The sequence below is a fragment of the Pseudophryne corroboree genome, chromosome 3 (genome assembly GCF_028390025.1).
Source record: "Pseudophryne corroboree isolate aPseCor3 chromosome 3, aPseCor3.hap2, whole genome shotgun sequence".
NCBI lineage: Eukaryota > Metazoa > Chordata > Amphibia > Anura > Myobatrachidae > Pseudophryne > Pseudophryne corroboree.
The window spans coordinates 104,941,900-104,968,584 of record NC_086446.1 but is presented as its reverse complement, the minus strand read 5'-3'; the positions used below and the strand labels follow the sequence as shown (position 1 = coordinate 104,968,584).

The 26,685-nt window shown below is 46.1% G+C and overlaps 1 protein-coding gene across 4 annotated transcripts in view; it reads left to right on the top strand.

The window, feature by feature from the left end:
* The window catches only part of TDRD12 (tudor domain containing 12), a 614,823-nt gene that overhangs the window by 312,100 nt on the left and 276,038 nt on the right, over window positions 1-26,685 (top strand). For all 4 annotated transcript variants that reach the window (XM_063958365.1, XM_063958363.1, XM_063958366.1 and 1 more), the window contains one exon: window positions 6,863-6,958. In XM_063958365.1, the coding sequence (XP_063814435.1) occupies window positions 6,863-6,958 (96 nt within the window). The remainder of the gene's footprint in view (window positions 1-6,862; window positions 6,959-26,685) is intronic.

The following is a 26,685-nucleotide window of genomic DNA, read 5'->3' as shown; positions in this document are numbered from 1 at the left end:
TGTGAACCGTTGGGAAAGACCAAAGGTGAACATGATGGCGTCCCGCCTCAACAAAAAACTAGACAGGTATTGCGCCAGGTCAAGGGACCCTCAGGCAATAGCTGTGGACGCTCTGGTAACACCATGGGTGTACCAGTCAGTGTATGTGTTCCCTCCTCTGCCTCTCATACCCAAGGTACTGAGAATTATAAGACGGAGAGGAGTAAGAACTATACTCGTGGCTCCGGATTGGCCAAGAAGGACTTGGTACCCGGAACTTCAAGAGATGCTCACAGAGGACCCGTGGCCTCTACCTCTAAGAAGGGACCTGCTCCAGCAGGGACCCTGTCTGTTCCAAGACTTACCGCGACTGCGTTTGACGGCATGGCGGTTGAACGCCGGATCCTGAAGGAAAAAGGCATTCCGGATGAAGTCATCCCTACCCTGATCAAAGCCAGGAAGGATGTAACCGCACAACATTATCACCGTATTTGGCGTAAATATGTTGCGTGGTGCGAGGCCAGGAAGGCCCCTACAGAGGAATTTCAACTGGGTCGTTTCCTGCATTTCCTGCAAACAGGACTGTCTATGGGCCTAAAATTAGGGTCCATTAAGGTTCAAATTTCGGCCCTGTCAATTTTCTTCCAGAAAGAACTGGCTTCAGTTCCTGAAGTTCAGACGTTTGTCAAGGGGGTACTTGCATATACAACCTCCTTTTGTGCCTCCAGTGGCACCTTGGGATCTCAATGTAGTTTTGGGGTTCCTAAAATCACATTGGTTTGAACCACTCACCACTGTGGACTTAAAATATCTCACATGGAAAGTGGTAATGCTGTTGGCCCTGGCTTCGGCCAGGCGTGTGTCAGAATTGGTGGCTTTATCCTATAAAAGCCCTTCCCTAATTTTTCATACGGACAGGGCAGAATTGAGGACTCGTCCTCAGTTTCTCCCTAAGGTTGTTTCAGCGTTTCACCTGAACCAGCCTATTGTGGTACCTGCGGCTACTAGGGACTTGGAGGACTCCAAGTTGCTGGATGTAGTCAGGGCCCTGAAAATATATGTTTCCAGGACGGCTGGAGTCAGAAAATCTGACTCGCTGTTTATCCTGTATGCACCCAACAAGCTGGGTGCTCCTGCTTCTAAGCAGACTATTGCTCGTTGGATTTGTAGTACAATTCAGCTTGCACATTCTGTGGCAGGCCTGCCACAGCCTAAATCTGTAAAAGCCCATTCCACAAGGAAGGTGGGCTCATCTTGGGCGGCTGCCCGAGGGGTCTCGGCTTTACAACTTTACCGAGCAGCTACTTTGTCAGGGGCAAACACGTTTGCTAAATTCTACAAATTTGATACCCTGGCTGAGGAGGACCTGGAGTTCTCTCATTCGGTGCTGCAGAGTCATCCGCACTCTCCCGCCCGTTTGGGAGCTTTGGTATAATCCCCATGGTCCTTACGGAGTTCCCAGCATCCACTAGGACGTCGGAGAAAATAAGAATTTACTTACCGATAATTCTATTTCTCGTAGTCCGTAGTGGATGCTGGGCGCCCATCCCAAGTGCGGATTGTCTGCAATACTTGTACATAGTTGCTGTTACAAAAATCGGGTTTTTGTTGTTGTGAGCCATCTTTTCAGAGGCTCCGCTGTTATCATGCTGTTAACTGGGTTCAGATCACAGGTTGTACGGTGTGATTGGTGTGGCTGGTATGAGTCTTACCCGGGATTCAAAATCCTTCCTTATTGTGTACGCTCGTCCGGGCACAGTATCCTAACTGAGGCTTGGAGGAGGGTCATAGGGGGAGGAGCCAGTGCACACCAGGTAGTCCTAAAGCTTTACTTTTGTGCCCAGTCTCCTGCGGAGCCGCTATTCCCCATGGTCCTTACGGAGTTCCCAGAATCCACTACGGACTACGAGAAATAGAATTATCGGTAAGTAAATTCTTATTTTTGGAGTCTGAAGCAGACTCCAAGAAAGTGAATTTTCCTTCCACACACAAATCTAAACCTAGATTTCCTGCTTTTCTGCCCTTTCGCACTCGTGGAAAAGCAAAAGGAAAGGGTTATGGCAAACAGTCTCAATCTGAAAAGTCTGGTAAGGCTAAAAAGCATTGGTCTATCAGGGGGTTGGCTTCCAAATCGGAAGATAAGCCATGAGCCTGATGGTGCGGGCCTCCACCTGGAGGACCCCAGGGTGGGAGGCCAACTTCATTTTTGCACAGATCTGACAGCAGTCCACCACAGATGCCTGGGTGCAAGAAGCGGTATCGCATAGTTATGCGTTTGTTTTCAAGAAACACCCTCCTCAAAGGTTTTTTTGTACCAGGCCGTCTTCAGTGTTAATAGGAGGAGGATGTACAGCGCTAAACACTAGACATATATAATATAATATAGCGTTTTATTAAACAAAATAAATTTTTGGTTGCAACCACATATATAAAATACAATAAAATAGGTATAATGATAAAAATAGGGCAAACACAGCACAGCACTTGGTTATATATATTACCACTATTAGAGGCCAATCACAGTCTCCTGTGTAGATCCTTTTGGAAAAAGATGTGCCACAGTCCAAGGGGTGTATAAAACACTTGTAGAGAAGTATAGTCCATACGAAGTAAATGGAGGACCTTAAAGCTTGATTGTGGACAGTTAGAGTCCTAGTGAAAGCATGGTCTCATACTAGTCTGTTGGACATCACAAGTTCCCCTTCAGCATAAGGACTTCTAGGCGTATTCCAAAGTGAGGATGTTTGGCTGTAGTGGAGGCCTCTGCAAACCTGGTTTGCAGAGGCCTCCACTACAGCCAAACATCCTCACATCAGACGAGTATGAGACCATGCTTTCACTAGGACTCTAACTGTCCACAATCAAGCTTTAAGGTCCTCCATTTACTTCGTATGGACTATACTTCTCTACAAGTGTTTTATACACCCCTTGGACTGTGGCACATCTTTTTCCAAAAGGATCTACACAGGAGACTGTGATTGGCCTCTAATAGTGGTAATATATATAACCAAGTGCTGTGCTGTGTTTGCCCTATTTTTATCATTATACCTATTTTATTGTATTTTATATATGTGGTTGCAGCCAAAAATTTATTTTGTTTAATAAAACGCTATATTATATTATATATGTCTAGTGTTTAGCGCTGTACATCCTCCTCCTATTAGCATTTTTCAGGGATTGACTATCCCTGTAAACAGCTGCTTTGGGTCAAACAACACATTTTGAGGCGCCGGGTTTATTACCTTGGTAATTTTTTTCTTGCGTCTTCAGTGTTAACAACGGTAAGGGCTTTGCAGGAGACAGTTCAGAAGTTGCTTCAGTCAGCAGTGAATTCCAGTTCTTCCTGCGCAACGAGGACAGAGTTTTATTCCAACTTGTTTCTAGTCCAGAAGCCAAATAGGTTGTTTCGGCCCATTCTCAGTCTCAAAGTGCTGAACAGGTACATTTGGGTACCTCGGTTTCGTATGGAGACTTTACGTTCCATTATTTTGACCATGGTGCTGGATGATTTTATGGTATCCCTGGATATCCAGGATGCTTAACTACATGTTCCTATAGTCTGTCCCGTCAGCGCTATCTCAGGTTTGCTATCCTCCAGCAACATTTTCAGTTTCAGGCCCTATCATTTGGACTGGCCACAGCTCCCAGAATATTCACCAGAATTATGGTGGTAATGGCAGCTTATCTCCGTCAGCAGGGGATAAGGAGATTTTTCCATAGCTCGATGACTTATTAGTCTTGGCACAATCTCAGGAATTTCTTCATTGTCATCTGCAACAGACAATAGCTTGTTTGCAGAGACACGGTTGGCTCATAAATTGGACAAAGTCATCCCTGGTACCGTCGCAACGGATGACTCACTTGGGGGCTGTATTGGGTTCGGGTCTTCAGAGAGTAATTTTACAGCTGAACAAAAGAATCAAAATTCAGTCAAGGATTCAGGAGCTGCTACACAGTCAAAAGGTATCCATTCACGCAGCAATGCGTGTGATGGGGTTGATGGTGACAACATTCAACATTGTGGAGTATGCTCAGTTCCACTTGAGGCCCCTGCAACATGTGATCCTTTCCAAGTGGAATGGGTTACATCAGACAATAAAAACTCAGACTATGGTTCTTCTTCTGGAAGTAAAGAGGTCATTAGCCTGGTGGCTACAGACATCCCATCTGGACAAAGGGAGACCGCTTTGGATATCAGATTGGGAAATTATGACAACGGATGCCAGTGTTCAGGGCTGGGGAGTGGTGTCAGGAAGGAGTTGCTTCCAGGGGCAGTGGACCAAAGAAGAAAGTTGCCTGCCAATAAATATATTAGAACTTCGGGCCATATATATGGCACTTATTCAGGTAAAGGACATCCTTCAGGGGAAACCAGTCTGAATAGTGTACCTCAACCATCAGGAAGGAACTCGCAGCCAAAACACAATGAAGGATGTAAGTTAATGTGGGCAGAACTTCATTATCCAGCCTTGTCCGCAGTGTTCGTTCCGGGAGTCCTAAACTGGGAAGCAGATTTTCTCAGTTGACGCACCATTCATGCAAACGAATGGGCTTTACACCCCAAGGTCTTCAAAGTTCTGGTAGACAAGTGGGGGTTACCAGAGATATAAATCTCATGGCGTCCCGTCAGAACAACAAAATTCCCTCATACGGGTCAAGAACAAAGGATCCCAAAGCGATCTTTATGGATGCCCTGTCAGTGAGATTGGACTTTCATCTGGCCCATCTGTTTCCACCAATTGCTCTGTTACCCAGGGTAATGTGAAAGGCAAAACAAGGAAGGGGCGCCGTGATATAGCTCCGGCTTGGCCCAGAAGACGTTGGTACACAGATCTGCAGAGGCTGTCGATGGATGTTCCATTTCTACTCCCTCAACGTCCAGATCTACTGTCACAGGGTCCTTGCTATCACAAGCACCTGGATCGACTGTCTTTGACGGCGTGGCTCTTGAGACTTCCATCCTGAAAGTGAGAGGATTCTCACAACAGGTAATTCAAACAATGCTCAGAGCAAGGAAACCTTCCTCAGCTCGCATTTATCACTGAATATGGCAAGCCTATATTCAATGGTGCAGTGACCGGAAATTTGACCCTAGGTCTTTCAGAGTTTCCAGAGTCCTAGCATTCCTTCAGTCAGGAATGGACAAAGGTCTTAGGGTGGCTTCCTTGAGAGTGCAAGTGTCAGCATTGACTGTATGGTTCCAAAAGAAAATTGCTAACTTTCTACTGGCTATTGCTTCAGCTAGAAGAGTTTCAGATTTAGGAGCATTATTATGTCACCCTCCTTTTCTGATTTTTTTTTTTTTTTTTTAATCCAGATAAATCTGGGTATCTTCCTAAAGTGGTGTCTAAATTCCACCTTAACGAAGAAATTGTAGTCCCGGTCTTCCAAGGGCCGGACCTTTCTGTGGGAGATGCATCGCTGGACGTAGTCTGTGCTTTAAGGCTCTACATGAATCGTACCAGTGCCATCAGAAAAACAGACATACTCCTCGTTCTCTGCAGATTTCACAAGAGAGGATGGCCTGCTGACAAACCGACACTGGCGAGGTGGCTTTGAATAACAATTTCAGAAGCATATTCTCAAGCTGATCTCCCTGTTCCGGCTAATGTCTCTGCTCACTCTTCTCGTAAGGTAGGCCCATCATGGGCAGCACAACGTGGTGCTTCAGCAGAACAGATACGTAAGGCAGCCACATGGTCTTCCATTAACACATTCATTAGACATTATGCCTTTGATACCTTTGCCTCTCAGGACGCTGATTTCGGGTGAAGGATTCTCCTGTCCAGTCAGGAGCGTCCTCACCACTTAATTACTTTGGGACATCCCAATGTTATCCTGTGGATAACCTGTGGACCTTGCAGGAGAAATAATCATTATGGTAGACTTACCATCGATAACTCTATTTCTCCTAAGTCGACAGAGATCCCAGCCTAACGCACCTGATTTGAGGATCCTTTCACTTACTAACCTCTTCCTTCTTGTACGGGAGGGTATGCATGTGTGTGCTTCTCGCCTGATTAGAGCTCTATATGATGCTCCTGCCTTGAGCTTTGTAAAACAACTGATTTTGTCTGAGCTAGGAGGCGGGGATATATGGACGGGCCCGTTCCATTCTGGGAGGCTGAAAGCTTTGATCATTTGGTGCCAATCTGCTGTTGCTACCTCATATCCCAAAGTTATCCTGTGGATCCTGTGGACTTAGGAGAAATAGAGTTATCAACGGTAAATCTACCATAACAATTATTTTTGGGTGTGTCCCCCTCCCTTTTTTTCCTTTCAGATATATAGAACTTGTTTTATCGATCTGTTTATGTTATTTGAAGACAGTGTATCCCTGATTTAAAAATAAAAAATAAAAAACATTGCAGTTTATGTACTGACCTGTGGATGCATTGTTTGTACGCAGCTACAGGCAAACTTTCAGAGGGCTTGATTCAGATTTGCACATAATGCTGATATATACGCACTGCACACGCACCAAAGTACTTTTGAACTTTTCACTGAGGTATATTCACAGAGTGATTGGTGGGTGGGGTGGCAGCGGGGGAGTAGCATCAAAAATGCAGGAGTAATGCTGCAGTTTAGGGGCACGCAGACACCGTTGTCTGAGACCGTAGACTCAGGTAGTCCATGTTCCCAGCATCTGCGTTTATGTTGCGAATGTGTACCCAGTTGCTGACGGTGCAATGTGGTATCTCTGCCTTTCTGCTCTGCTTCTACTCTTGCTTTGTTTCACGTGTCTGTAGGCTGAAGATTTGTAGTTGTGTAGGCATTAGTGTGCAAATCGGATTCAAGCCCAGAGTTGGGAACCTGCAATATGCATTTTTCATGATTCTTTTAACCATTTAATGTGCTTTTTTTCTTTTCTTTTTTGCTACAGTGTACCAGAAAAGCGCAATATCCAATATTTGTGAGCAAGTCCCTAATATCTTATTCCACTCTTGAATCTGCAACACTGTATACAGATATTAAAAAGGTAATCTCTTTATGCTGGAGTGAAAACAAATGTATGGTCTTTGAAACAATTATTATTTTAATAACTTTTGTTTGGTGCCACAAGGGTTCCATTTGTCCTCTATATTGGAGATAGCATAAAATAGTAAAAAGGGACATTAGACAGGTATAGATTTATCATTTACAAATTGACAAATGAATATAATGACATTTCCCAACTACGTGGAGGAGACAATATGAGAAAGGGCTCTGATTGTGAGTGCTTACCGTCTAACGGGATTATGGATAGATAGCTGTAGGGAGAAAGGAACAGGGTTGTGGGGGGCAATGTTACTAAAGGTAGGGAGGTACACTTAAGCTTTAAGAGCAGGTTAAATGCTTGGAGGCTGGGTTATATTGTGAATGAGCCTGGTCATTCACTCTAGAGGTTGGTAACCTAACAGGAGAATTGTGAGAGTGGCAAATGGTGATCAGGAAGGAGAAAGAGGAGGTTATTGGCCGGGCAGTGTTTGTGTGAAAATGCAGCTGAAGATGTGGGGTCAGAGCAGTAGTTCATGGTAAGTGAGAGCAGTTTAAACTTGATTCCGGAGCGAATGACAGAGGGGCACGCTAGGTAGAGTGAGGAGAGAGTAAAGTGAGGGTCAATTGAAGAAGGTCAAGGTTGGAGCGTGGTAGGCCAGCGAGCAGAGTAGTTCTCCGCAATCAAAGCAGGAGATAAAGGCATGGATGATAGATTTTAGTAACCAGGAGGGTGGAAAAGAGACTAGATCTTAGAAATATGACGGCGATGAAAGCAGCTACATTTGGAGAGGAAGAGAAGGAGAAGGCAGAGTTAAGGAGGACACCCAGTCAGTGATCTTATGAAGTATTCTCAATGGAGATGTAAAGGGGTGAAGGAGAGTGGACCTTAAAGGGCAAAATTACTTTGGGTTGTGTGTTAGAGATGTTCAGTTGTAGGAGGTTGTGTCCACCATAAGGAGATGGCTTTCACTGTTGGTAATATGGGAGAAGCCAGGGAAAGAGAGTTAAAGTTGAGTTTCATCCTCATACAAGTAGCCATGAGGCCGAAGAGAAAAGAAATATAGACTGAGAGAAGAAGGGGACCAAAGACAAATCCATGTGGATCCTACAACTGTAGCAATCCTAAACGTATTGCATGTTTGGGATATATATATATATATGTATACACAGTGGGGCAAAAAAGTATTTGGACAGCCATCGATTGTGCAAGTTAACCCACTTAAAAATTTCCATCATAGGTACACTTCAACTGTGAGAGACAGAATCTGAAAAAAAAACCCTAGGAAATCACATTGTATGAGTTTTAAACAATTTCTTTGTATATTCTTGCGGAAAATAAATATTTGGACAATCAAAAAGTTTAACTCAATACTTTGTAATATAACCTCGGTTGGCAATTACAGAGGTCAAAGTTTCCTGTAGTTCTTGACCAGGTTTGCACACATTGTAGCAGGTATTTTGGCCCACTCTTCCATGCAGATCTTCTCTAGATCTGTCATGGTTTGGGGCTGTCGCCGGGCAACACGGACTTTCAACTCCCTCCACAGATTTTCTATTCGGTTGAGGTCTGGAGACTGGCTAGGACACTCCAGGACCTTGAAATGCTTCTTACGGAGCCACTCCACGGGCAGTGTGTTTGGGATCATTGTCATGCTGGAAGACCCAGCCACGTTCCATCTTCAATGCTCTTACTGAGGGAAGGAGGTTTTTGCCCAAAATCTCACGATACATGGCCCCATTCATCCTCTCCTTAATACGGATCAGTCGCCCTGTCCCCTTAGCAGAAAAGCAGCCCCAAAGCATGATGTTTCCACCGCCATGCTTCACAGTGGGTGTGGTGTTCTTGGGATGCCATTCATCATTCTCCCTCCAAACACGGCGAGTGAAGTTTATACCAAAATGTTTGATTTTGCTCTCATCTAACCACATTACATTCTCCCAATCCTCCTCTGGATCATCCAGATGGTCACTTGCAAGCTTTTGATGGGCCTGGACATGTGCTGGCTTAAGCAGGGGGACATTTCGGGTGCTGCAGGATTTCAGTGCATGACGACGTAGTGTGTTACTAATGGTAACCTTTGTGATTGTGGTCCCAGCTCTCTTGAGGTCATTGACCAGGTCCCCCCGTGTAGTTCTGGGCTGATTCCTCACCGTTCTCAAGATCATTGATACCCCATGAGGTGAAATCTTGCATGGAGCCCCAGGTTGAGGGAGATTGTCAGTGATCTTGTATTTCTTTCATTTTTTAATAATTGCGCCAACAGTTGATCTCTTCTCAACAAGCTGCTTGCCTATTGTCGAGTAGCTCATCCCAGCCTTGTGCAGCTCTAGAATTTTGTCCCTGGTGTCCTTAAACAGCTCTCTGGTCTTGGCCATGGTGCAGAGGTAGCAGTCTGACTGTTTGAGGGTGTGGACAGGTGTCTTTTATACAGATAACCAGTTCAAACAGGTGCCATTAATACAGGTAACGAGTGGAGGATAGAAGAGCTTCTTAAAGAAGAAGTAACAGGTCTGTGAGAGCCAGAAATCTTGCTGCTTGGTAGGTGTCCAAATATTTATTTTCCTCAAAAATATACAAGTAAATTGTTTAAAAATCATACAATGTGAATTCAAGGTTTTTTTTTTTTTCAGATTCTGTCTCTCACAGTTGAAGTGTACCTATGATTGAAATTACAGACCTCTCTCATCTTTTTAAGTGGGTCAACTTGCACAATCAGTGGCTGTCCAAATACTTTCCCCCCCCCACTGTATGTGTGTGTGTATATAATATATATATATATATATATATATATATATATATATAAAATCAGAAATGGTGGATAAGATACTTTAGAGCGACCAATGGTGTCAATAAATATTATAATAGGAGGTTAAAATTGTAAAAATTTTTAATCACAATAAAATTTGCACCAATAAAAGATATAAAGAAAAACCACAGTAAAAAATATATTAAAAATTAGACGATCAGAGATAAAGTCAATACAAAAATATCACCAACAGGTATAGAAATTTGTTAAAAAAATGTATATATATGGTAAAACATATGAGGACTCAATTTAGAAAAAATATAATATCGATTAATAAGACCAACTATAGGTAAAAAAATCAATATCTTAACTGAGGAAGTCCAGATAGGACGAAACGCGTTGGGGATACCTACCTTCTCTTAAGTTAAGATATTGATTTTTTACCTATAGTTGGTCTTATTAATCGATATTATATTTTTTCTAAATTGAGTCCTCATATGTTTTACCATATATATACATTTTTTTAACAAATTTCTATACATGTTGGTGATATTTTTGTATTGACTTTTTTATCTCTGATCGTCTAATTTTTAATATATTTTTTACTGTGGTTTTTCTTTATATCTTTTATTGGTGCAAATTTTATTGTGATTAAAAAAAAATTTACATTTTAACCTCCTATTATAATATTTATTGACACCATTAGTCGCTCTAAAGTATCTTATCCACCATTTCTGAGATTACTTGTAAAACACCTTACCAGTGTTTTTTACTTAAGACGTGAGCTGACGCCCTAAATATATTGAAGGGAGTGTCCTTTTTAGGAGTGTTTATAGTAATTCTGGTCCATATACTAGTACAAATTGTTATCGCTAATTGGCGCTGCTCAGCTTCCTCCTTTTCACATATATATATATATATATATATATATATATATATGCATTACTCTTAATTTTGCGCTATAATATAAGCAGCACCAGAGATGGAACCCCTGTTAGTGGGAAACCAAAATATGCATATAAACAAAACCAAGTATCCCTGTGCGCTAATATATATATATGTCTATATATATGTCACTGTAAATTCAGTTCAGGAAGAAGCCATTCATTCGATGGATCAACCAATGTTCAATATATCGAGGCCAGTTGGAACTTAGGTAGTCAGGGCAGGGTTCCCTAAAAATATAGCCTCTCGCCAAGAAACACCCAAAATGAATTGAAGAAAGTCAGACATATACAGTTTTTCCTTTTACTTCTTAAAACACATTAAAATACATAGTATCAGAGACCCAATAAATCCAAACACATGTCTGAGTACAGAAAGTTGGAATAGAATACACCCTCACCTTTAGCAAAAGCTGTGAGCTCTGGGTGGAATTAACATACACCAGATCATGGCAGGTATTGATTGGTGGACCCTACGCGTTTCATCTATCAAGACTTCATCAGGGGTATACAGCTGATAAAACTTTTTGTTACATAAAAAAGAAAGAGAAGAGGGGAAAAGACATCATATTACTATAGAGGGGAATAGTTACTGGAAAAATATTTTTCTCTGACGTCCTAGTGGATGCTGGGAACTCCGTAAGGACCATGGGGAATAGCGGCTCCGCAGGAGACTGGGCACAACTAAAGAAAGCTTTAGGTCACCTGGTGTGCACTGGCTCCTCCCACTATGACCCTCCTCCAAGCCTCAGTTAGATTTTGTGCCCGGCCGAGGTTGGATGCACACTAGGGGCTCTCCTGAGCTTCTAGAAAGAAAGTATAGAATTAGGTTTTTTATTTTCAGTGAGACCTGCTGGCAACAGGCTCACTGCAGCGAGGGACTAAGGGGAGAAGAAGCGAACCTGCCTGCTTGCAGCCAGCTTGGGCTTCTTAGGCTACTGGACACCATTAGCTCCAGAGGGATCGACCGCAGGCCCAGCCTTGGTGTTCGGTCCCGGAGCCGCGCCGCCGTCCCCCTTACAGAGCCAGAAGCAAGAAGAGGTCCGGAAAAATCGGCGGCAGAAGACATCAGTCTTCACCAAGGTAGCGCACAGCACTGCAGCTGTGCGCCATTGCTCCTCATACACACTTCACACTCCGGTCACTGAGGGTGCAGGGCGCTTGGGGGGGGCGCCCTGAGCAGCAATAAAAACACCTTGGCTGGCAAAAATACCACAATATATAGCCCCAGAGGCTATATATGTGGTAAATACCCCTGCCAGAATCCAGAAAAAAGCGGGAGAAAAGTCTGCGAAAAAGGGGCGGAGCTATCTCCCTCAGACACACTGGCGCCATTTTCTCTTCACAGTGCAGCTGGAAGAAAGCTCCCCAGGCTCTCCCCTGTAGTTTTCAGGCTCAAAGGGTTAAAACGAGAGGGGGGGCACTAAATTTAGGCGCAATATTATATATACAAGCAGCTATTGGGGAAATTTCACTCAGTTATAGTGTTAATCCCCACATTATATAGCGCTCTGGTGTGTGCTGGCATACTCTCTCTCTGTCTCCCCAAAGGGCTTTGTGGGGTCCTGTCCTCAGTCAGAGCATTCCCTGTGTGTGTGCGGTGTGTCGGTACGGCTGTGTCGACATGTTTAATGAGGAGGCTTATATGGTGACGGAGCAGATGCCGATAAATGTGATGTCGCCCCCTGTGGGGCCGACACCAGAGTGGATGGTTAGGTGAAAGGTATTAACCGACAGTGTCAACTCCTTACATAAAAGGGTGGATGACGTAACAGCTGTGGGACAGCCGGCTTCTCAGTCCGCGCCTGCCCAGGCGTCTCAAAGGCCATCAGGGGCTCAAAAACGCCCGCTCACTCAGATGGCAGACACAGATGTCGACACGGAGTCTGACTCCAGTGTCGACAAGGTTGAGACATATACACAATCCACTAGGAACATCCGTGACTTGATCCCGGCAATAAAAGATGTGATACACATTTCTGACATTAACCCAAGTACCACTAAAAAAGGGTTTTATGTTTGGGGAGAAAAAGCAGGCAGTGTTTTGTTCCCCCATCAGATGAATGAATGAAGTGTGTGAAAAGCGTGGGTTCCCCCCGATAAGAAACTGGTAATTTCTAATAAGTTACTGATGGCGTACCCTTTCCCGCCAGAGGTTAAGTTACGCTGGGAGATATCCCCTAGGGTGGATAAGGCGCTCACACGGTTGTCAAAAAAGGTGGCACTGCCGTTTTAGGAACGGCCACTTTGAAGGTACCTGTTGATAAAAAGCAGGAGGCTATCCTGTAGTCTGTATTTACACACTCAGGTACTAGACGGAGACCTGCAGATCGTGCTGCTGCAGCGTGGTCGGTGACCCTGTCAAACATGAGAACATATTAAAGACGTCGTCTTATTTATGAGGGATGCACAGAGGGATATTTTGCCGGCTGGCATCCAAAATGAATGTAATGTCCATTCTGTCAGGAGGGTATTAGAGACCTATCACTGGACAGGTGATGCTGACTTTAAAAGGCGCATAGAGATTCTGCCTTATAAGGGTGAGGAATTATTTGGGGATGGTCTCTGGGACCTCGTATCCATTACCTCAGGTTTCCTCACAGACTAAGAAAGCACTGTATTATCAGGTACAGTCCTTTCGGCTTCAGAAAAGCAAGCGGGTCAAAGGCGCTTCCTTTCTGTACAGAGACATGGGAAGAGGGAAAAAGCTGCACCAGTCAGCCTGTTCCCAGAATCAAAATTCTTCTCTCGCTTCCTCTGAGTCCACAGCATGACGTGGGGGCTCCACAGGTGTAGCCAGGTACGGTGGGGGGCCATCTCAAAAATTTCAGCGATCAGTGGGCTCGCTCACAGGTGGATCCCTGTTTCATTCAAGTAGTATTTCAGGGGTACAAGCTGGAATTCGAGATGTCTCCCCCCCGCCGTTTCCTCAAATATGCCTTGCCGACAACTCCCTCAGGCAGGGAGGCTGCGCTAGAGGCAATTAATAAGCTGTATTCCCAGCAGGTAATACTCAAGGTGCCCCTACTTCAACAAGGACGGGGTTACTATTCCACACGGTTTGGGGTACCGAAATCGCATGGTTCGGTGTGACCCATTTTATATTTAAAATCCTTGAACACATACATAAAAAAATTCAAGTTCAAGATGGAATCGCTCAGGGCGGTTATTGCAAGCCTGGACGAGGGGGATTACATGGGATCCCGGGACATCAAGGATGCTTACCTGCATGTCTCCATTTACCATCCTCGCCAGGAGTACCTCAGATTTGTGGTACATGATTACCATTACCAAGTCCAGACACTGCCGTTTGGACTGTACATGGCACCGAGGGTGTTTACCAAGGTAATGGCCGAAATGATGATACTCCTTCGAAAAAAGGGAGTTTTAATTATCCCGTACTTGGACAATCTCCTTATAAGGGCAAGGTCCAAGGAGCAGTTGCTAGTCGGGGTAGCACTATTTTGGAAAGTGCTACAACAGCACGGTTGGATTCTAAACAGTCCAAAGTCACAGCTGGTTCCTACGACACGTCTACTGTTCCTGGGGATGGTTCTGGACACAGAACAGAAATAAGTGTTTCTCCCGGAGGAGAAAGCCAAGGAGCTGTCATCTCTAGTCAGAGACCTCCTGAAGCCAAAACAGGTATCGGGGCATCATTGCACGCGAGTCCTGGAAAAAATGGTAGCTTCCTACGAAGCAATCCCATTCGGCAGGTTCCATGCAAGAACTTTTCAGTGGGACCTGTTGGACAAGTGGTCCGGATCACAGCTTCAGATGCATCGGCTGATAACCCTGTCTTCAAGGACCAGGGTATCTCTACTGTGGTGGCTGCAGAGTGCCCATCTTCAGGGGGGCCGCAGGTTCGGCATACAGGACTGGGTCCTGGTGACCATGGATGCCAGCCTTTGAGGCTGGGGGGCAGTCACACAGGGAAGAAACTTCCAGGGACTTTGGTCAAGTCAGGTGACTTCCCTACACATAAATATTCTGGAACTGAGGGCCATTTTCAATGCCCTGAGTTAGGCAAGGCCTCTGCTTCAAAACCAGCCGGTACTGATCCAATCAGACAACATCACGGCAGTCGGCCATGTAAACCAACGGGGCGGCACAAGAAGCAGGATGGCGATGGCAGAAGCCACAAGGATTCTCTGATGGGCGGAAAATCATGTGTTAACACTGTCAGCAGTGTTCATTCCCGGAGTGGACGACTGGGAAGCAGATCTTCTCAGCAGACACGACCTCCACCCGGGAGAGTGGGGATTTCATCCAGAAGTCTTCCAAAGGATTGTACACCATTGGGAAAGGCCACAGGTGGACATGATGGCGTCTGGCGTCCCGCCTCAACAAAAAGCTATAAAAGATATTGCGCCTGGTCAAAGGACCCTCAGGCGATAGCTGTGGACGCTCTGGTAACACCGTGGGTGTACCAGTCGGTTTATGTGTTCCCCCCTCTGCCTCTCATACAAAAGGTACTGAGAATAATAGGAAGGCGAGGAGTAAGAACGATGCTCGTGGTTCCGGATTGGCCAGGAAGAGCTTGGTACCCAGAACTTCAAGAAATTATATCAGAGGACCCATGGCCTCTGCCGCTCAGACAGGACCTGCGGTAGCAGGGGCCCTGTCTGTTCCAAGACTTACCGCGGCTACGTTTTGACGGCATGGCGGTTGAACGCCGGATCCTAAAGGAAAAGGGCATTCCGGAGGAAGTCATTCCTACGCTGATTCAAGCCTGGAAAGATGTAACTGCAAAACATTATCACCGCATATGGCGAAAATATGTTGCTTGGTGTGAGGCCAAAAAAGGCCCCAACAGAGGAATTTCAACTAGGTCGATTTCTGCATTTCCTACAAGCAGGAGTGTCTATGGGCCTAAAATTAGGCTCCATTAAGGTACAGATCTCGGCTCTGTCGATTTTCTTCCAGAAAGAACTAGCTTCAGTACCTGAAGTTCAAACATTGTAAAAGGAGTGCTGCATATTCAGCCCGGGTTGTGCCTCCAGTGGCACCTTGGGTTCTCAACGTGGTGTTGAGTTTCTTAAAATCACATTGGTGTGAGCCACTAAAAACCGTGGATCTAAAATATCTCACGCAGAAAGTGGTCATGTTATTGGCCTTGGCTTCGGCCAGGCGTGTATCAGAATTGGCGGCTTTGTCATATAAAAGTCCTTATCTGATTTTCCATATGGATAGGGCAGAATTGAGGACTCGTCCCCAGTTTCTCCCAAAGGTGATATCAGCTTTTCACTTGAACCAACCTATTGTGGTGCCTGCGGCTACTAGGGACTTGGAGGATTCCAAGTTACTGGACGTAGTCAGGGCCTTGAAAAATTATGTTTCCAGGACGGCTAGAGTCAGGAGAACTGACTCGCTGTTTATCCTGTATGCACCCAGCAAACTGGGTGCTCCTGCTTCTAAGCAGATTATTGCTCGCTGGATTTGTAGCACAATTCAGCTGGCGCATTCTGCGGCTGGACTACCGCAGCCAAAATCTGTAAAAGCCCATTCCACAAGGAAGGTGGGCTCATCTTGGGCAGCTGCCCGAGGGGTCTCGGCTTTCCAACTTTGCCGAGCTGCAACTTGGTCAGGGGCAAGCACGTTTGCTAAATTCTACAAAATTGATACCCTGGCTGAGGAGGACCTGGAGTTCTCTCATTCAGTGCTGCAGAGTCATCCGCACTCTCCCGTCCGTTTTGGGAGCTTTGGTATAATCCCCATGGTCCTTACGGAGTTCCCAGCATCCACTAGGACGTCAGAGAAAATAAGATTTTACTTACCGGTAAATCTATTTCTCGTTGTCCGTAGTGGATGCTGGGCGCCCATCCCAAGTGCGGATTGTCTGCAATACTTGTATATAGTTATTGCCTAACTAAAGGGTTATTGTTGAGCCATCTGTTGAGAGGCTCAGTTATATTCATACTGTTAACTGGGTATAGTATCACGAGTTATACGGTGTGATTGGTGTGACTGGTATGAGTCTTACCCGGGATTCAAAATCCTTCCTTATGTCAGCTCGTCCGGGCACAGTGTCCTAACTGAGGCTTGGAGGAGGGTCATAGTGGGAGGAGCCAGTGCACACCAGGTGACCTAAAGCTTTCTTTATTTGTGCCCAGTCTCCTGCGGAGCCGCTATTCCCCATGGTCCTTACGGAGTTCCCAGCATCCACTACGGACTACGAGAAATAGATTTACCGGTGAGTAAAATCTTATTTAAATCATTTTCAAATGATCACATACCAATTAAGTGTTAGGATTACTGTTCAGACATGCTCAATGCTTGAATAAGCCTTTGAAGACCATAAATCTATAATAAATAAATTCCAATTATAAATCAGTCCGTATGATAGCATGTCCAATGATAGAACAATAAGGAGGGAGAAGAAGCATACCATAAAAGATGATGGCCCAATCACTCCATAAATTTTTTTTTTGTTTGGGCGTAAAAAGGTGGTATCCCATAGGGTTGCCCTAAAAATAGTGGGATTGTAATATTAAATGACAGGTGGATATATTAGATGTTTAGACTCGTAAGATTCACCACGATAGACATTCATATACCTATGCAGCTATAACACTTCCAGTCTGGTGACAGAAAACAATTCGCTGATGTATTACAATGAGTTCGTATCAGTATATTATCGGTAGAGTCACAATAATATAGACCCCTAGAACAAAAAGAGGGGTTCCACATTTTATCTCAGTTATTCTATAGCAATTAACAATGATGAATATATTTGGTTTTCATTATAATTATAAATTAAATACATCAGGCCTATACTATAAATACAAACACATTTACACATATTGTCAGTATCATGTATTATAACTTGAAGTATTCTAGGGATATTTCTATTTTTGTCATAATATGACAAACATACATATCAGCATAAATGTGAAATACATACTCGGTTATCTATGCCCTACAATTAGATAATACAACAGTGAAAAAGATGGACAAATAAGGTTTAAATACTCACAAGCTCCAGATCAAACATGTGTACAGGTCACCAGTCTCAGTGTGACTGATGAATTGCCTGTCAAAGTATTTAAGAGATCCCAAGGATGACATCACTTCCTATGGGTATATTACACATATCATAAGTCTAACACTTTTATGATCCATATTGGTATCTATAAAACACCCAAAACGAAAAACCGTCTTTTTATCAATATGTATGAATGTTTGTTTTAATAATTAGGATTTCAAAAGCGGCTAAACGCCGCTAATAAGGGGATTTACCCATAATTCCCAGCGCCCTATGGGTTTCATAAAGACTCCCTGTGTGCGTTCCACCCACCGGTGGAACGCACTACAAGGAAGCAAACAATGCTGGGCGCCGCCTCGGCTATGTCTGGTGGCTGCTAGTGGTGGTTTCCCGATTGCGCTCCATCTTTCCCCACCGTGGAACGCAATCCGGCCACTTGTGAACTTTGTGTGCACGCCGCCCAGTAGCTGTGACATAGTTTCCTGTGTGCGTTCCACCTATGTCCGCAGTGGAATGCAAACCAGGAAGAGGTGACGGACTTACAATCTAAGTGCCTGAGAAGCAATAATATAATTTATTATTTCTCTAACGTCCTAGTGGATGCTGGGGACTCCGTAAGGACCATGGGGAATAGACGGGCTCCGCAGGAGACTGGGCACTCTAAGAAAGATTTAGTACTACTGGTGTGCACTGGCTCCTCCCTCTATGCCCCTCCTCCAGACCTCAGTTAGAATCTGTGCCCGGACAGAGCTGGGTGCATTTTAGTGAGCTCTCCTGAGCTTGCTAATAAGAAAGTATTTTAGTTAGGTTTTTTATTTTCAGAGAGCTTCTGCTGGCAACAGACTCTCTGCTACGTGGGACTGAGGGGAGAGAAGCAAACCTACTAACTGCGGCTAGGTTGCGCTTCTTAGGCTACTGTACACCATTAGCTCCAGAGGGATCGAACACAGGAACCTAACCTTGGTCGTCCGTTCCCGGAGCCGCGCCGCCGTCCCCCTCGCAGAGCCAGAAGACAGAAGCCGGCGGGTTGAAGCAAGAAGACGTCAAAATCGGCGGCAGAAGACTCCTGTCTTCATTATGAGGTAGCACACAGCACTGCAGCTGTGCGCCATTGGGCCCACACTAACCCACACACTCCGGTCACTGTAGGGTGCAGGGCGCAGGGGGGGGGCGCCCTGGGCAGCAATTGATTGCCTCCTTGCAAAAAAGCAGCATATATACAGCTGGGCACTGTAATATGCATGAGCCCCCGCCATTACTTTTACACAAAATCGCGGGACAGAAGCCCGCTGCTGAGGGGGCGGGGCCTTCTTCCTCAGCACTCACCAGCGCCATTTTCTCTCCACAGCTCCGCTGAGAGGAAGCTCCCCAGGCTCTCCCCTGCAGACTCACGGTAGAAGGAGGGTAAAAAGAGAGGGGGGGCACATACATTTAGCGCATTAATCATATATACAGCAGCTACTGGGTAAACACTAAGTTACTGTGTGATTCCTGAGTCATATAGCTCTGGGGTGTGTGCTGGCATACTCTCTCTCTGTCTCTCCAAAAGGCCTTGTGGGGGTCCTGTCCTCATATAGAGCATCCCCTGTGTGTGTGGTGTGTCGGTACGAGTGTGTCGACATGTTTGACGAGGAGGGCTATGTGGAGGCAGAGCAGGTGCAGATGAATGACGTGTCTCCGCCGACGGCGCCGACACCTGATTGGATGGATATGTGGAAGGTGTTAAATGATAATATAAACTCCTTGCATAAAAGGTTGGATAAAGCTGATGCCTTGGGACAGTCGGGGTCTCAGCCCATGCCTGATCCTACAGCGCAGAGGCCGTCAGGGTCTCAGAAGCCCCCACTATCCAAAATTGTTGACACAGATATCGACACGGATTCTGACTCCAGTGTCGATGACGATGATGCAAAATTGCAGCCTAAAATGGCTAAAGCCATCCGCTACATGATTATAGCAATGAAGGATGTATTGCACATATCAGAGGTAAACCCTGTCCCTGACAAGAGGGTTTATATGTATGGGGAGAAAAAGCAAGAGGTGACCTTTTCCCCCTTCACATGAGTTAAATGAGTTTTGTGAAAAAGCGTGGGATTCCCCCGATAGGAAAGTGCTGATTTCCAAAAGGTTACTTATGGCGTACCCTTTCCCGCCAACGGACAGGATGCGCTGGGAATCCTCCCCTAGGGTAGATAAAGCTCTGACACGCTTATCTAAGAAGGTGGCCCTGCCGTCACAGGATACGGCCTCCCTAAAGGATCCTGCCGATAGGAAGCAGGAAAGTATCCTGAAGTCTGTTTATACACATTCAGGTACTCGACTGAGGCCGGCAATTGCGTCGGCCTGGATGTGTAGTGCTGTAGCAGCATGGACAGATAATCTGTCTGATGAACTGGATACCTCAGACAAGGATACCATTTTACTGACCCTGGGGCATATAAAAGACGCTGTCCTATATATGAGGGATGCCCAGAGGGACATTTGCCTACTGGGCTCTAGAATAAATGCAATGTCAATTTCTCTATCGTCCTAGTGGATGCTGGGGTTCCTGAAAGGACCATGGGGAATAGCGGCTCCGCAGGAGACAGGGCACAAAAAGTAAAGCTTTAGGATCAGGTGGTGTGCACTGGCTCCTCCCCCTATGACCCTCCTCCAAGCCTCAGATTTTTGTGCCCGGCCGAGAAGGGTGCAATCTAGGTGGCTCTCCTAAAGAGCTGCTTAGAAAAGTTTAGCTTAGGTTTTTTATTTTACAGTGAGTCCTGCTGGCAACAGGATCACTGCAACGAAGGACTTAGGGGAGAAGAAGTGAACTCACCTGCGTGCAGGATGGATTGGCTTCTTTGGCTACTGGACATTAGCTCCAGAGGGACGATCACAGGTACAGCCTGGATGGTCACCGGAGCCTCGCCGCCGGCCCCCTTGCAGATGCTGAAACGAGAAGAGGTCCAGAATCGGCGGCAGAAGACTCCTCAGTCTTCTTAAGGTAGCGCACAGCACTGCAGCTGTGCGCCATTTCCTCTCAGCACACTTCACACGGCAGTCACTGAGGGTGCAGGGCGCTGGGAGGGGGGCGCCCTGGGAGGCAAATGAAAACCTTTTTTGGCTAAAAATACCTCACATATAGCCTCTGGGGGCTATATGGAGATATTTAACCCCTGCCAGAATCCATTAAAGAGCGGGAGACGAGCCCACCGAAAAAGGGGCGGGGCCTATCTCCTCAGCACACAGCGCCATTTTCCCTCACAGAAAGGCTGGAGGGAAGGCTCCCAGGCTCTCCCCTGCACTGCACTACAGAAACAGGGTTAAAACAGAGAGGGGGGGCACTAATTTGGCGTTAGAAATATATAAAAGATGCTATAAGGGAAAACACTTATATAAGGTTGTCCCTATATAATTATAGCGTTTTTGGTGTGTGCTGGCAAACTCTCCCTCTGTCTCTCCAAAGGGCTAGTGGGTCCTGTCTATCAGAGCATTCCCTGTGTGTGTGCTGTGTGTCGGTACGTGTGTGTCGACATGTATGAGGACGATGTTGGTGAGGAGGCGGAGCAATTGCCTGTAATGGTGATGTCACTCTCTAGGGAGTCGACACCGGAATGGATGGCTTATTTAGGGAATTACGTGATAATGTCAACACGCTGCAAGGTCGGTTGACGACATGAGACGGCCGACAAACAATTAGTACCGGTCCAGACGTCTCAGAAACACCGTCAGGGGTTTTAAAACGCCCGTTTACTTTAGTCGGTCGACACAGACACGGACACTGAATCCAGTGTCGACGGTGAATAAACAAACGTATTCCTTATTAGGGCCACACGTTAAGGGCAATGAAGGAGGTGTTACATATTTCTGATACTACAAGTACCACAAAAGAGGGTATTATGTGGGATGTGAAAAAACTACCGTAGTTTTTCCTGAATCAGATAAATTAAATAAAGTGTGTGATGATGCGTGGGTTCCCCCCGATAGAAAATTATGGGCGGTATACCCTTTCCCGCCAGAAGTTAGGGCGCGTTGGGAAACACCCCTTAGGGTGGATAAGGCGCTCACACGCTTATCAAAACAAGTGGCGGTACCGTCTATAGATAGGGCCGTCCTCAAGGAGCCAGCTGACAGGAGGCTGGAAAATATCATAAAAAGTATATACACACATACTGGTGTTATACTGCGACCAGCGATCGCCTCAGCCTGGATGTGCAGAGCTGGGGTGGCTTGGTCGGATTCCCTGACTAAAAATATTGATACCCTTGACAGGGACAGTATTTTATTGACTATAGAGCATTTAAAGGATGCATTTTCTATATATGCGAGATGCACAGAGGGATATTTGCACTCTGGCATCAAGAGTAAGTGCGATGTCCATATCTGCCAGAAGATGTTTATGGACACGACAGTGGTCAGGTGATGCAGATTCCAAACGGCACAAAGGTGTATTGCCGTATAAAGGAAGAGGAGTTATTTGGGGTCGGTCCATCGGACCTGGTGGCCACGGCAACTGCTGGAAAATCCACCGTTTTTACCCTAAGTCACATCTCTGCAGAAAAAGACACCGTCTTTTCAGCCTCAGTCCTTTCGTCCCTATAAGAGTCATATCTGCCCAGGGATAGAGGAAAGGGAAGAAGACTGCAGCAGGCAGCCCATTCCCAGGAACAGAAGCGTTCCACCGCTTCTGCCAAGCTCTCAGCATGACGCTGGGACCGTACAGGACCCCTGGATCCTACATGTAGTATCCCAGGGGTACAGATTGGAATGTCGAGACGTTTCCCCTTCGCAGGCTCCTGAAGTCTGGTTTACCAAGGTCTCCCTCCGACAAGGAGGCAGTATGGGAAACAATTCACAAGCTGTATTCCCAGCAGGTGATAATCAAATTACCCCTCCTACAACAAGAAAAGGGGTATTATTCCACATTATATTGTGGTACTGAAGCCAGAAGGCTAGGTGAGACCTATTCTAAATCTAAAAAAATTTGAACACTTACAAAGGTTCAAATCAAGATGGAGTCACTCAGAGCAGTGATAACGAACCAGGAAGAAGGGGACTATATAGTGTCCCGAGACATCAGGGATGCTTACCTCCATGTCCAAAATTTGCCCTTCTCACTAAGGGTACCTCAGGTTCGTGGTACAGAACTGTCACTATCAGTTTCAGACGCTGCCGTTTGGATTGTCCACGGCACCCCGGGTCTTTACCAAGGTAATGGCCGAAATGATGACTCTTCTTCGAAGAAAAGGCGTCTTAATTATCCCTTACTTGGACGATCTCCTGATAAGGGCAAAGTCCAGGGAACAGTTGGAGGTCGGAGTAGCACTATCTCGGATACTGCTACAACAGCACGGGTGGATTCTAAATATTCCAAAATCGCAGCTGATCCCGACGACAAGTCTGCTGTGCCTAGGGATGATTCTGGACACAGTCCAGAAAAAGGTGTTTCTCCCGGAAGAGAAAGCCAGGGAGTTATCCGAGCTAGTCAGGAACCTCCTAAAATCAGTGCATCATTGCACAAGGGTCCTGGTAAAGATGGTGACTTCCTACGAAGCAATTCCATTCGGCAGATTTCACGCAAGAATTTTTCAGTGGGATCTGCTGGACAAATGGTCCGGATCGCATCTTCAGATGCATCAGCGGATAACCCTATATCCAAGGACAAAGGTGTCTCTCCTGTGGTGGTTACAGAGTGCTCATCTTCTAGAGGGCCGCAGATTCGGCATTCAGGATTGGATGCTGGTGACCACGGAGGCCAGCCCGAGAGGCTGGGGAGCAGTCACACAAGGAAAAAATTTCCAGGGAGTGTGATCAAGTCTGGAGACTTTTCTCCAAATAAATATACTGGAGCTAAGGGTAAATTTATAATACTCTAAGCTTAGCAAGACCTCTGCTTCAAGGTCAGCCGGTATTGATCCAGTGGGAAAAACATCACGGCAGTCGCCCACGTAAACAGACAGGGCGGCACAAGAAGCAGGAGGGCAATGGCAAAAACTGCAAGGACTTTTCGCTGGGCGGAAAATCATGTGATAGCACTGTCAGCAGTGTTTCATTCCGGGAATGGAAACTGGGAAGCAGACTTCCTCAGCAGGCACGACCTCCACCCGGCAGAGTGGAAACTTCATCGGGAAGTTTTCCACATGATTGTAAACCGTTGGGAAATACCAAAGGTGGACATGATGGCGTCCCGTCTGAACAAAAAAAGGGACAGGTATTGCGCCAGGTTAAGAGACCCTCAGGCAATAGCTGTGGACGTTCTGGTAACACCATGGATGTACCAGTCGGTGTATGTGTTCCATCCTCTGCTTCTCATACCTAAGGTACTGAGACTTATAAGACGTAGAGGAGTAAGAACTATACTCATGGCTCCGGATTGGCCAAGAAGGACTTGGTACCCGGAACTTCAAGAGATGCTCACAGAGGACTTATGGCCTCTGCCGCTAAGAAGGAACTTGTTTCAGCAAGTACCATGTCTGTTCCAAGACTTACCGCAGCTGCGTTTGACGGCATGGCGGTGGAACGCCGGATCCTAAGGGAAAAAGGCATTCCGGAAGAGGTCATTCCTACCCTGGTCAAAGCCAGAAAGGAGGTGACCGCACAACATTATCACCACATGTGGCAAAAATATGTTGCGTGGTGTGAGGCCAGAAAGGCCCCACGAAGAAATTTCAACTCGGTCGATTCCTGCATTTCCTGCAAACAGGAGTGTCTATGGGCCTCAAATTGGGGTCCATTAAGGTTCAAATTTCGGCCCTGTCGATTTTCTTCCAGAAAGAAGTGGCTTCAGTTCCTGGAGTCCAGAAGTTTGTCAAGGGAGTATTGCATATACAACCCCCTTTTGTGCCTCCAGTGGCACTGTGGGATCTCAACGTAGTTCTGGGATTCCTCAAATCACATTGGTTTAAAACCAGTCAAATCTGTGGATTTGAAGCATCTCACATGAAAAGTGACCATGCTCTTGGCCCTGGCCTGGACCAGGCGAGTGTCAAATTGGTGGTTTTTTTCTCAAAAAAGCCCATATCTGGTTGTCCATTTGGACAGGGCAGAGCTGCGGACTCGTCCCCAGTTCTCTCCCTAAGGTGGTGTCAGTGTTTCACCTGAACCAGCTTATTTTGGTGCCTTGCGCCTACTAGGGACTTGGAGGACTCCAGGTTGCTAGATGTTGTCAGGGCCCTGTAAATATAGGTTCCAGGACGGCTGGAGTCAGGAAAACTGACTTGCTGTTATCCTGTATGCACCCAACAAACTGGGTGCTCTTGCTTCTAAGCAGACTATTGCTAGTTGGATGTGTAATACAATTCAGCTTGCACATTCTGTGGCAGGCCTGCCACAGCCAAAATATGTAAATGCCCATTCCACAAGGAAGGTGGGCTTATCTTGGGCGGCTGCCCGAGGGGTCTCGGCTTTACAACTTTGCCGAGCGGCTATTTAGTCAGGGGCCAACACGTTGGTAAAATCCTACAAATTTGATACCCTGGCTAAGGAGGACCTGGAGTTCTCTCATTCGGTGCTGCAGAGTCATCCGCACTCTCCCGCCCGTTTGGGAGCTTTGGTATTATCCCCATGGTCCTTTCAGGAACCCCAGCATCCACTAGGACGATAGAGAAAATAAGAATTTACTTACCGATAATTCTATTTCTCGGAGTCCGTAGTGGATGCTGGGCGCCCATCCCAAGTGCGGATTATCTGCAATACTTGTACATAGTTACAAAAATCGGGTTATTATTGTTGTGAGCCATCTTTTCAGAGGCTCCGCTGTTATCATACTGTTAACTGGGTTCAGATCACAGGTTGTACAGTGTGATTGGTGTGGCTGGTATGAGTCTTACCCGGGATTCAAAATCCTTCCTTATTGTGTACGCTCGTCCGGGCACAGTATCCTAACTGAGGCTTGGAGGAGGGTCATAGGGGGAGGAGCCAGTGCACACCACCTGATCCTAAAGCTTTACTTTTTGTGCCCTGTCTCCTGCGGAGCCGCTATTCCCCATGGTCCTTTCAGGAACCCCAGCATCCACTACGGACTCCGAGAAATAGAATTATCGGTAAGTAAATTCTTATTTTCTGCCAGAAGGGTCCTGTGGACTCGGCAATGGACAGGTGATGCCGACTCCAAAAAGCACATGGAGGTTTTACCTTACAAGGGTGAGGAATTGTTTGGGGACGGTCTCTCGGACCTGGTTTCCACAGCTACGGCTGGGAAGTCAATTTTTTTGCCATATATTCCCTCACAGCCTAAGAAAGCACCGTATTACCAAATGCAGTCCTTTCGATCACAAAGAAGCAAGAAGGTCAGAGGTGCATCCTTTCTTGCCAGAGGCAGGGGTAGAGGAAAGAAGCTGCACCATACAGCTAGTTCCCAGGAACAGAAGTCCTCCCCGGCTTCCACTAAATCCACCGCATGACGCTGGGGCTCCACAGATGGTGCCAGGAGCGGTGGGGGCGCGTCTCCGAAATTTCAGCCAACAGTGGGTTCGCTCACAGGTGGATCCCTGGGCTATACAGATTGTGTCTCAGGGATACAAGCTGGAATTCGAAGTGATGCCCCCTCACCGTTACCTCAAATCGGCCCTGCCAGCTTCCCCCATGGAAAGGGAAGTAGTGTTAGCGGCAATTCACAAGTTATATCTCCAGCAGGTGGTGGTAAAGGTTCCCCTCCTTCAACAGGGAAGGGGATACTATTCCACAATGTTTGTGGTACCGAAACCGGACGGTTCGGTCAGACCCATATTGAATTTAAAGTCCCTGAACATTTATCTGAAAAGATTCAAGTTCAAAATGGAATCGCTCAGAGCGGTCATTGCAAGCCTGGAAGAGGGGGATTTTATGGTGTCTCTGGACATCAAGGATGCTTACTTGCATGTCCCCATTTATCCACCTCATCAGGAGTACCTCAGATTTGTGGTACAGGACTGTCATTACCAATTCCAGACGTTGCCGTTTGGGCTCTCCACGGCACCGAGAATATTTACCAAGGTAATGGCGGAAATGATGGTGATCCTGAGAAAGCAAGGAGTCACAGTAATCCCATACTTGGACGATCTCCTCATAAAGGCGAGGTCCAGAGAGCAGTTGC